Below are 12,026 nucleotides of genomic sequence, written 5' to 3' on the forward strand. Positions count from 1 at the left end.
ATGCCACCTGCTCCTCTGAAACTTGCATGAGGTCATCAGCCCTGTTTGCGGGAATCGATCTCCTCGTTTAAGTGTTCATTCTGCTTCTTAGGCTCTTTAAACACTCGATGTTATACCATCTTCACTTGAAATTATGTTCTTCCTTAGCTTTCATGGCTCCTTTTTTTTTCTTTTAAATCTTAGAGCCTTTCCCCCTTCTTCTACTATATAAGTGCTCGCCACAGTTCATTAGTCTTACTCTTGTCAAGCGTTTATGACCTGCACATTTGCCCTGGATGATAACTCTCTGTGGCTTCAGCTGTTATTTACATGCTGGGTGTTTCCAAATCTTTGTCTCCAACATGAGACCGTTCCCTCAGCTCCAGCTGCCTGGTGCGTATCCCTTAATCCACCTGCACATTGTGCCAGTGCAGGATCCGTGTGTGTGCGCCCCCGCATTGCTGTGCTTCTAATGCCTGTGTTTTGCTCCCCGTTTCCATTGATGTCCCTGTTTATTTCATCACTCAAATGTAAACCTTGGCTCTGTCCTTGATTGCTTTATCTCCTCTAATGCGCTTGTGTAATGAATCACCAAGGCTTCCACTTAACCCTCTCCCCTGCTGGTGCCTGCTCCTTTGTGCTTGCTGTTCTTCCCCTGTGTTGGGTCCTCACTGCCTCTTCTGTGGACGTTCCCTGTAGCTGCTGAGCTGATTCCCCTGGCTTCAATCCTGGAGCATCCCTCAGGCTCCCACTGGGCAGGTAACCAGCACGTAGATGTGGGGACACTGTTCCCTTGCTTAGACGCTTGATGGCTTCTGTTGCTTTTGTGGTCATGATTCTAGAACCACAAAACCATGTGGTTCGGCCAGAATTTTGTGTGTTATGCATTTTGCTTGAAGAGGAAGTCTTAGAATTAGACTTTAGACACTGAGGTATTGTTGCTGTGGAAACAGGTTTATGATTACTGTATTACTCATTCCACTAGCCCTGTGCACTGGACACTAACGGGTGCTGGTGATAGGAAAGTGAAAACAGCATAACCCCTTCACTCCAAAAGATGTTTAGTGAAAGAGATAGTTTTTTAAATTTTCTCAAGCTTTACAAGATTTGATTGAGATAAAACATGTTGTAAGTTTGAGGTCTGCAGTGTTTTGATATACTTGTATCTTGCAATGTTAGAGCATTAGCTAACACCTGCATCACATAATTACTATTTCTTTTTTGTGGTGAGAAACATTTAAGATCTATTCTCTTAGCAACTTTTAGGTATATAATACAGTATTATTAACTATAATAATTATAGTTACATTAGATCCCCAGAACCTACCTTCTGACTAGAAGTTTATACTCTGACCAACAGCTCCCCTAGTCCCTGGTAACCACCATTCTAATCTCTGTTTCTGTGAGTTTGACTTTTTTAGATTTCACATATAAGTGATATACAGTATCTGTCCTTCTCTGTGTGCCTTGTTTCACTTAGCATAATGCCCCAAGTCCCATCCACATTGTTGGGAATGTAGAATGTCTTTCTTTCTCGCGGCTGAATAATAGTCCATTGTATATATACTGCATCTTCTTTATCCATTCATGTCTTGACAGACACTTAGGTTGTTTCTGTATCTTGGCTATTGTCAATAAGGCACGGGAGTGTAGATATCTCTTTGAGCTCCTGCTTTCGTTTCTTTTGGATGCATTTCATTTCTTTTTGGATGCATACCCAAAAGTGGAATTGCTGGATCACATGGCAGTCCTACTTGTAATTTTTGGAGGAACCTTCATACTGTTTTCCAGAGTGGCTGCACCAATTTATGCTCCCATCAGCAGTGCACAAGGGCTCGCTTTCTTCCACATCCTTGCCAACACTTGTTGTTTCTGTCTTTTTGATGATAGCCATCTTAACAGGTGTGAGTTGATAGCTCACGGTGGTTTTGATTTGCATTTCCCCAGCTGTCAGTGATGTTGCGGACCTTTGCATGTGTCTGTTGGCCATTTGTACATCTTCTTTGTGAGCATGTCAGTTGTTCCTCTGCCAATTTCTTAAAAATTGGAGTATTTGGTTTTTTGCTGTTCAGTCGTATGAGATCTTTATATATTTTGGATACTAACCCCTTATCAGATATATGATTTGCAAATATTTTCCCCCACTTCATAGTTGCCTTTTCATTATGTGATTATTTTCTAAGCTCTGCAGAAGCTTTCTAATTTGATGTCGTCCCAGTTGTTTATTTTTGATTTTGTTGTCAAATCCAAAAATATCATTGCCAAGACTGATTTTAAGGAACTTAAGGTCCATCTAGTCAAGGCTATGGTTTTTCCAGTGGTCATGTATGGATGCGAGAGTTGGACTTTGAAGAGGGCTGAGTACCGAAGAACTGATGCTTTTGAACTGTGGTGTTGGAGAAGACTCTTGAGAGTGCCTTGGACTGCAAGGAGATCCAACCAGTCCATTCTGAAGGAGATCAGCCCTGGGATTTCTTTGGAAGGAATGATGCTAAAGCTGAAACTCCAGTACTTTGGCCACCTCATGCGAAGAGTTGACTTGTTGGAAAAGACTTTGATGCTGGGAGGGATTGAGGGCAGGAGGAGAAGGGGACGACAGAGGATGAGATGGCTGGATGGCATCACGGACTCGATGGACATGAGTCTGAGTGAACTCCGCGAGTTGGTGATGGACAGGGAGGCCTGGTGTGCTGCGATTCATGGGGTCACAGAGTCGGACACGACTGAGCGACTGAACTGAACTGAACTGACCTCCCAATGTTTAGGAGTTTTATGGTTTCAGGTCTTACATTCAAGTCTTTGATCCTCTTTGAGTTGACTTTTGTGTATGTGTAAGATTCATTCATTTGCATGTGAATATTGAGTTTTCCAAACACCATTCATTGAAGAGACTGTTCTTTCCCTGTTTTGTACTCTTGGCTCCTTCATCATAAATAAAGTTATATGTGAATATTTTTATTTCTTGGCACTCTGTTCTGTTCCATTGATCTGTATATCTATTTCTGTGCCAATACCATACTGTTTTGATTACTGTAGTTTTGTAATACATTTTGAAACTGGGAAGATGCCTCCAGATTTGTTCTTTCTCAAGATTGTTTTGGCTTTTTGGAGTCTTGTGGTTCCACACAAATTTTTTTCTGTTTTTAAAATGCCATTGAAATTTTGATAGGAATTGCATTGAATCTGTAGATCATTTTGGGTAGCATAGATATTTAATATTAATTCTTCCAGATCATGGACAGACTATCCTTCCATTTATTTGTGTCTTCTTTAGTTTTTTTCACCAGCGTTTTAGTTTTCCATGTACAGATGTTTGATTTCTTGATTAAAAATAATCCTAAGAATTATTCTTTTTGATGTTACTGAAAGTGGGATTGTTTTGTTGATTTCTCTTTCTGATAGTTCATTGTTATTATATAAAAGGAACACATTGACTTCAGTATACTGATTTTGAATGCTGCAACTGGATTTATTTACAAATTTTAAAACAAGATTTTATATGTGAGAAAAATATCAGAATAATAATTCAGCCTAAGATCACATAACAAGTAGTAGAGCCAAGATTTAGCACAAGAGTGTGTGAGTCCAAAGCCTTTAGCCATGAGCTGTGCACCTTTACTCCAAGGGAGAGGCTCAGGAGTGCCCTTGGAGGAGACATTTAGCATTATATACTAGCCATCATTGCCTTGCTCAGGACTTTTCAGGTTGTTTGGACCACATCCCATGCTTTTCTGTCTGACTTCTATCTCATCTACTGCTAGCACTTCTCCAACCTCACCTTCCATTCCGGGCACACTTTTTTCTCAGTTCTTTAAGATGTCATTGTACCGTCACCTGCCTTACATTGCTTATGATGAAGTCAGCGTTAATTCTTAATTCCCCTGTACATGTGCCTTTTTAAAGATTTTTCTCTTTCACACTGGTTCTTAGCAATTTGTGCAAAATGTGCCTTGATTTTCTTTGTTTATCTTGCTTGGGGTTTATTGAGCTATGTGGATCTTACAGTTTTTAACAGATTTGGGCATTTTTCAGCCATTATTTTTTCAGAGATTTTTCTGCCCCCACTTATCTTGTTCCTTCAATTACAGTGTGTTAAACTGTTTGATCCCTGGGTTCAGAAGATCTCCTGGAGGAGGGCATGGCACCCCACTCCAGTATTCTTGCCTGGAGAAGCCCCATGGACAGAGGTACCTGGCAGGCTACAGTCCATGGGAGGTCGCAAAGAGTCAGACACAACTGAGTGACTAAGCACAAACTTCCATATTGTCACTCAAATCCCTTTGTTATTGATTTCCTTTAGGATTGACTGGGTTGATCTCCTTGCAGTCCAAGGGACTCCCAAGAGTCTTCTCCAGCACCACAGTTCGAAAGCATCAGTTCCTTGGTGCTCAGCGTTCTTTGTGATCCAACTCTCACATCTGCACGTGACTACTGGAAAAACCATAGCTTTGACTATATAGACCTTTGTCTGCAAAGTAATGCTCTTTAATATTCTGTCTAGGTTTCTCATAACTCAGATCCGTAGGTCTCGTTTATTATTTTCTCCACCCCACCACCCATACTTTAGACAGATGGCTTCCATTTCTGTCTCCAGATTTGCTGGTTCTTCTGTAGGGTCTGATCGTCTCTAAAGCCGGGTGAAATCACTATAAGTGTTTTTGTTTTTGTTTAAATCTCTAGCAGTTCCATTTGGTTCTTTTCATACTTTCTATCTCCTTGTTATTTTCATATTTTACTTTAAATCCCTGGGTGTATTTATAATACCTGTTTTAAAGTCCTTACCTAGCAATTCCATCATCTCTGGATCTGTTTTTATTTTCCTGCTAGTTGTAAGTTGTGGCATTTTCAGATGTCTAGTAATTTTTGGAAGAATGCCAGACGTTTAGAATGGCATAGTGCTTGGGTGGATTTTATGATCTTCCACTAAAAGAATGGTGGTGTTTATTTTGGCAGGCAGTTAAATTACTTGTGGATCAGCCTTATTAGTGCAGGTCTAGGAGTACTTTAGCCTTTAATAAGACTATAATATGGCATCCTGGGGGGTCTGCTGAATGCCCAGGTGCTTGGCATGGTTTTTCTACTCAAAATGGGCAACATTCAAATATCCTCTGTGAATGCTAAGAATTGTTCAGCTTATGATTTCCTGGCAGTTTTTTGCCTGACCTCACAGTTTTACCCAGTGAATGTGCATATAAGTATCTTATCTAAGACTCTGGGATATGACTGAATAGATGTCTACAGATCTCTCTCTGTGTAGAACCCTCCTCCCTGGTACTCTGCTTATGAGATCCAGCTGCCTTAGCCTTGCCCAGCTCTCTACCTTCTCAGTTTAGCAAGGCTGCCTGCCATATTCTGCTTGGGTTCCTCCCTTTCCCTGTACCACATTCCATAGATTACCTCCAAGTAGGAAGTGAAATGAAAGTAGCTCAGTCGAGTCTAACTCTTTGTGACCCCATGGACTATACAGTCCATAGAATTCTCTAGGCCAGAATACTAGAGTGGGTAGCCTATCCCTTCTCCAGGGGATCTTCCCAATCCAGGTCTCCCACATTGCAGGCGGATTCTTTACCAACTGAGCTATAAACTTAGCATAGAGCTCAGCTTGTTTGTGCCCCCACCTCAGGGATAATGGACTTAACTGCCTGTTGTTCTTATGTCTGAAAATAGTTGATTCATATACTTGGCTCATTGTTTATGGCTAGAGGGCAAGTTCCATAGCATTTGGCTGCAAGGGGAAGTAGCTACTTATCCTTCTGGAGTAGATCCTGTATTTTCACACCACCCTTATACGTGTCCACGCTTCCTAGTATGGACTCTTTGGGGTTTGGTTTGTTTGTTTTTTTGAGTCTTTATTGAGTTGTTGCAGTATTGCTTCTGTTTTAAGTTTTGGGTTTTTGGCGTTGAGACATATGGGATGTTAGCTCCCCAACCAGGGATCCAACCCACATCCCCTGCATTGGAAAGGGAGGTCTCAACAAGTGGATCACCAGGGAAGTCCCCTCACTCTTGGCCATTTCATCTAGTAGATTCCTGTTCATTCCTGAAGACTGAGGATAAGTATCATCTTTCTAATATTTTTTTCCTTCCAATTAATTTCTCACTTGCTAAATTATCAATAACTTGATGTGTGATTTCATACCTATATATATTTATGCATTTGTTGTTTTAGTCTATAAGTTGTATCCAACTCTTTGTAACCCCATGGACTGTAGCCCCCCAGGCTGCTCTGTTCATGGGACTTCCCAGGCAAGAATACTGGAGTAGGTTGTCATTTCCTCCTCCAGGGGATCTTCCATATTCTTAAAAATATCTTTCTTTTTTTTCTTCCCCACTAGTACAAGAAATCTCATACATGCTTTTTCATAATTTATGTCTTTATCCCTAGCACATAGCACAGGGCCTCTAATATATTTGAATGACATTTGTTAAATTTGAGTAGTGAGGGAGTAAAGATGCATACTGGGCCTCTAAGCAGGATAGAAATGGAAATGCTAGTTTAGATAGAAAAAGGAGTGTTTGCTGTGAGGTTGGGAGCTATGAGCTCGCTAAGGTGTAGGCCACCAGGGGAACTGGGTTACTCTTACCTTCTAAACATCATTTATATGACTCTGAATAGTGTAAACAAAGAGATACTTATTTTCTGAGAACCACTAGAAAGTTGAAACTCATAGTTCTTAATGTTTTCTATAAAAAGTTTTAGTAAAATTTTTTGAAAACTCCTTGTTAATCATTCTGCGAAAAATATTTGGATAAAAAGTTATATGAATTAAACTTAGTTTCTGAATAATTTAAAGTCATGGAAAATAAGCACTACTAAGCTAAGCTAAGTCACTTCAGTCGTGTCCGACTCTGTGAGACCCCATAGACGGCAGCCCACCAGGCTCCCCCGTCCCTGGGATTCTCCAGGCAAGAACACTGGAGTGGGTTGCCATTTCCTTCTCCAATGCATGAAAGTGAAAAGTGAAAGGGAAGTCGCTCAGTCGTGTCCGACTCTTCGAGACCCCATGGACTGCAGCCTGCCAGACTCCTCCCTCCATGGGATTTTCCAGGCAAGAGTAGAGTACTACAATAAAACTGAAAATTTTGCTGTAGTGAAAGGTGGGCCCAGCAAAATTCTTCCTGCTGTTCTAGCTTCTGTGTGAATGAAAGTGCTTTGTGCAAAGCAGTTGTTCCTATTTTGGTATTTTCTGTTGCCACACTCGACAGATGCTTTCACCATCTCAGGTTGTTCCATAGTAAAACTTCACTTGGTTCCATTAGTTAAAATGACAGTTGGTTAATGGGTCAGGCTTAAATATAAACAGGGTAAAATGACTCGGTGATTGTACATTGTACCTAGAGGGGTACGTAAGCCATACTGATCACTGAAGGCTGGCTTATATAGCTTCTTTACAGTAGTCTCTGTTTGAAGTGTTGGATTGGCCAAAAAGTTCTTTCAAGTCTTTTTTGTTTGTTTGTTTTTGTTTTCCCTTTTTCCCCATAAGATCTTGTGGCAAAACCCACCGGCCAACCCAATATAGCCTTCAGAATTTTTAGAAAACTAGTTTTGCCCTTCATATCTTGTGTTTGGGAAAACAGAAGAAACCCTTTTGTTAAAAAGCAAGAATGAGTGAATAGCTAGTGGAAAAGACTAATAATAAATTGTTCTTAATCTTAGGTAAAGAGATCCTTGAATTTATGTAAATCAAGCTCTATTCAGTTTTATTGTTGATGGTAGAGTTGAGCTGAGGGGCCCAGAGGACAGAAAATTGAGGTTGAAAAACTTTCTGGCAACCAAAAGACAGTTCTCTGTCTCCGCTGAGAAGCATAGGCCATCCTGAGTGTACTCTGCAGATTGTAGCCTGTATGTGCAGAGAGTCTGTGCCCTGACTGTACATCGCGCCCTGGTGCATCTGTAGCTGCTGGGGACCGAGTGGGCTCAGCTCATCTTATCTCCCTGTTCACAGCAGACAGCACTGTCAGGCTGTCATGAATTTACTTTTTTTTTTTTTGCTGTAAATGCTCACTATTTCCTTTCTTTCAAATTAAATAGTACTTTTAACTTTGCCTGAATATGTCATGGCCATTTAACAGTTAATTACATAAAAATTGTTTTGATGCTTTCACGTATGGTTTTCTCATACTGTAATTAAAATCTAACAAAAGAGTCAGTTGTATAGGTTTAACCAAAATGAAAATCTAAACCAGTCAATGAATTATTTTCTTTCACTCTTATCACCTGCAGTTCTTTAACTAAACTTAAATAGGTTCTTATATGATTTTTGTTGAAAGTTTTTGTTTGCTTATCTAGACACAATTTGGAGAATAGGTTGCCCTAACAAAAAAGAAAGAAAAAAACTAAGTTACCTTATGAGAAGGAAATGAATGAGTAGCTTTTGTTTGACAGAAGCATGGCTGCCTGGTGTTATATATTTCACATTAGTTCTGTAGCAACTTCATGGAAGCAACCCAGTCTTTTTTTGTTTTTAACACAGAAAGGAAAATTTGAAGTATGACATGAGTTGTCATTTATGGTAAGGAAAAATTGTTTAAATATGGGACTTCTGCTGAAAGGAAGGGAAAAATTATAAATGATATTTTTTATTAGCAAAATTATTCAGAGGGAAAAAACAGAGAGTGAGTTGCTTTGGCCAGAGGGTGGAAGAAACTAGAAGTCCCTTCTGCTCTTTTGTGAGCCTAAGACATAGCTACCGAAGTTTGAGAAGCACAGTCCCTTCACTCCAGCACTTTCCTCCCAGTACCTAAGATGAAGACTGCAGGCACAGGAGCAGACCAGAACATTCATGCACCTTCTCATCATAACGTTGTCTATAATCATGAATAATTAGACCAAAAAAAAACCCTAAATGTCCTTCAGAGGGCAATAGCTAAGTAAATTATGAGGTTTTAAAAATTATTTTATTGAGGCATACTTTACATAGTATATAATTCACAGGTTTCAAGTGTGTAATTCAGTGGGTTTTAGTAAGTTTACCAAGTTGTACAACGATCACAATAAACCCGTTTTGAAACATTTGTATGCTTTCAGTAACATCCTTATGCACATTACACCCCCTGCCCAGGCAGCTACTTACTGTGCTCTCTTTCTCTATAAATTTGCCTTTTGGGACGTTTCATATGTAAACTATGGTTTATCTATTCACAAGGTTGCAGGAATGAAAAATCATGAGGTAGACAGATAAAAAAACCATCATGGAAAAAACACATAAGCCATGTTTAATTTTAAAAAAGTAGTAGTACAGAATCAGTAGAATGTCCTGTGTTACCATTTATGTGTTCTTTAAAAATCCACGAAACTAATATTCTTGTATGCATTTTAAGTGTGGTTTTTAAAAACAAAACTGGAAGGATGGAGCATGCCCAAGTGCTAAGAGCTTACCTCTGAGTGTGGCTCTTGGATTGGGGAATGGGTTGTCATGGAGGTTATTTGCCTTATTTTCATTATTTGCATTTTTTGCAAAAATAATGTTTTTATGTATTCTGTAACCAAAAATTCTTGAAATTTTTTTTACTTGAAACTTTGTTAATATATTTTACCACTTAGGTTTAGTTCTTAAAAGTTCTTAATTAGCTGTTCTTATTTAGCTCTGGAAATGCTAAATGAGCTCATATTAAAGATTTTACTTTTTATTTTAAAAAGTGGATTTCAGCATGTAAATAGACAAAAGTGTACACACATTCAAATTAATAGTCTATCTAAATAAGAATTCCTAATGTGTATAAACATTAGAAACAAAACAACTTAACTATTTTCAATTTTAACTATTTTCTTTACTTAAATTGTGCTTCTTCTCTTTCCTAGTGCGGCTGGAGGTGAAATCTTTGACCAGTGTGTTGCAGACAGAGATGAAGCCTTCACGGAAAAAGATGTTCAGAGACTCATGAGGCAGATTTTAGAAGGTGTTTGCTTCTTACACGCTCATGATGTCGTTCATCTTGATTTGAAGGTAAAAAAACTGAGTCACTTTCCAGTTTTAAGGTTGCTGGAGAATCATACCCCAGATGTGAAATGTTTCACAGTGATTTATTCAAACATTTGTCAGGTCTATGTGTGTCATTGGGTAACAAGGCAGTAAGAGTTGAATCTTTATTCTTATCCTCTAGCCAGTTTTTCAGGGAGAGAATGCACACGTGTGTACCTGGGAAGATAAATAGTGACATGTTGCCCTAGAAATGGAGCTTCAGCAATATTTCTGGGTGGGTGCAGGCTTCCTGGTGGAGACAGGGCTTGAAATGCTGGTGGTGGTGGTGTAGTTGCTCAGTCATGTCTGACTCTGTGGACTTCTGGTCATGCCAATCCTGGGGATCCAGGCGCCACCCACAATTGCTACTGGGTTGCATGCCCTGACACCTTACACACGATGCCATACTGCGGGAGTGTCAAAAGTGGGCGGTTACACCGCAGGAGACCGTGGGAGTGCTTGGGGGACATTTTTTGAAGGCAGTTGTGGACATGTGTGCACCCACATGTAGTCCCAGGAGGCTAATGCTGCAGTGGCCTTAGAGATCACCTGGTGAAACCCTAAGAGCATGCACCAGGCAGCTGGAGCTCTTGTTTTTTCCCTTGAATGTATCATATACATTAGAAATTCAAAAATCCTTGCTGCAAGACATAGCTACCCATGCTTCCCTAGGGAACACTTGCCAGGAAGGGATGGTCTTTGCAGTCCAGGCTTCAGTGAACTCAGACTTTTAAGAAGCCTCAGTATCAGACATGCAAAAAAAATTCCCCAAAGTCGTGTTTGTGCTGAGCCTTCTCTCATGTTTGGTTTTACACACTCAACTTTGTAAAAGCATACATTTAATTTTATGACATTTTGCTAGTTTTATGATGTAGAAAGGACCTCCACGAACAGAACCCCAATTTAAATAATATCACACCTTTAGGAAATGAGCTCTCAATTTATGACAGCTCCACCTGTGACATTATCCAGACTAGAAACTAATTAAGTAGCGAGTCAGACAGGTTGCCGACACCGTGTGTCATGCATCTTTGATGTTACTTGAAAGCAGTCAAGGGTGAATATTAAGTTCTTGACTACCAGGTTTGACTGTGTATTTACACAAGGAAATTACATCCCTTTCTCCCCAATACACTCAGTATAAATTGTGTTCCTTTCTCCCCAGTATACTCGGTGTAAAGTACTTCCCAGATTTAATAGAGGCTTTGATGATGGGCCTTTGATGTTGGAAACAGGACTCTTCCATGTTTCCCAGACCCAGAGGAGCTTGAAGACAAGGTGGCCCGGAGGGTTCTCAGCCTCTCTCCTGCCGTCTTGCTCCTCACACGTAGTCTAGCTCGGCTGTTAGTGAACTGTGGAGGGAAAGGTCAGAGGTGGGCTTGGAAAGGCAGCCACGCAGACGGAAATGATTTCTACCAAAAGGTCATTCCCAAGTTGGCTTGCATGACCCTTTTGAGTTTGGACAAAGAGTGTCTACTGTCCTTTTAACAGCCATCTGACCAGTGACAGTGTGTTTATAATGTTGACTCTCAGTTAATTGCTAAGAGCTTGAAAGACTAAGCTACAGAGCTAAATGTCTATTAGGTGTGTGCTAAGTTACCTCAGTCACATCGGACTCTTTGTAACCCCACGACTGTAGCCCGCCAGGCTCCTCTGTCCATGGGATTCTCCAGGCAAGAATACTGGAGGGTTGCCATCTCCTTCTTCCTGACACAGGGATCAAACCCTCATCTCTTATGTTTCCTGCATTGGCAGGTGGGTGCTTTACCACTTGCGCCACCTGGGAAGCCCTGTTAAAAACGATAACCCCAATATATATGGTAACTTTGAGTCATTAGACCATTTTTATATTCCCTGTGATGATGAAAATGGGCAATTCTTGTCCCAGAGGCAGAAGTTAGTTAGGCAACTGTTAAGAGTTGCCCCTGTGAAAAGAGACAATTGCAAGAATGGGAAATACACCCTTCAGTAAGTAAGAACCTGGGCAGTCAGTTTGCGCAAAGACTGACTGATTCACTGAAGACCCTCAGCCAGATGCAGACAGGCCTCAGAGAAGTCGCAGGTTTGCTTCCAGACACCACAGTA

At 40.4% G+C, this 12,026-nt stretch overlaps 1 protein-coding gene across 1 annotated transcript in view; it reads left to right on the forward strand.

The window, feature by feature from the left end:
* The window catches only part of STK17A (serine/threonine kinase 17a), a 37,920-nt gene that overhangs the window by 12,653 nt on the left and 13,241 nt on the right, over positions 1–12,026 (forward strand). The window contains exon 3 of the mRNA XM_018047003.1: positions 9,782–9,926. Coding sequence (XP_017902492.1) covers positions 9,782–9,926 — 145 coding nt within the window. The remainder of the gene's footprint in view (positions 1–9,781; positions 9,927–12,026) is intronic.

The sequence above is a fragment of the Capra hircus genome, chromosome 4 (assembly GCF_001704415.2).
Source record: "Capra hircus breed San Clemente chromosome 4, ASM170441v1, whole genome shotgun sequence".
In the NCBI taxonomy this organism is placed as follows: Eukaryota; Metazoa; Chordata; class Mammalia; order Artiodactyla; family Bovidae; genus Capra; species Capra hircus.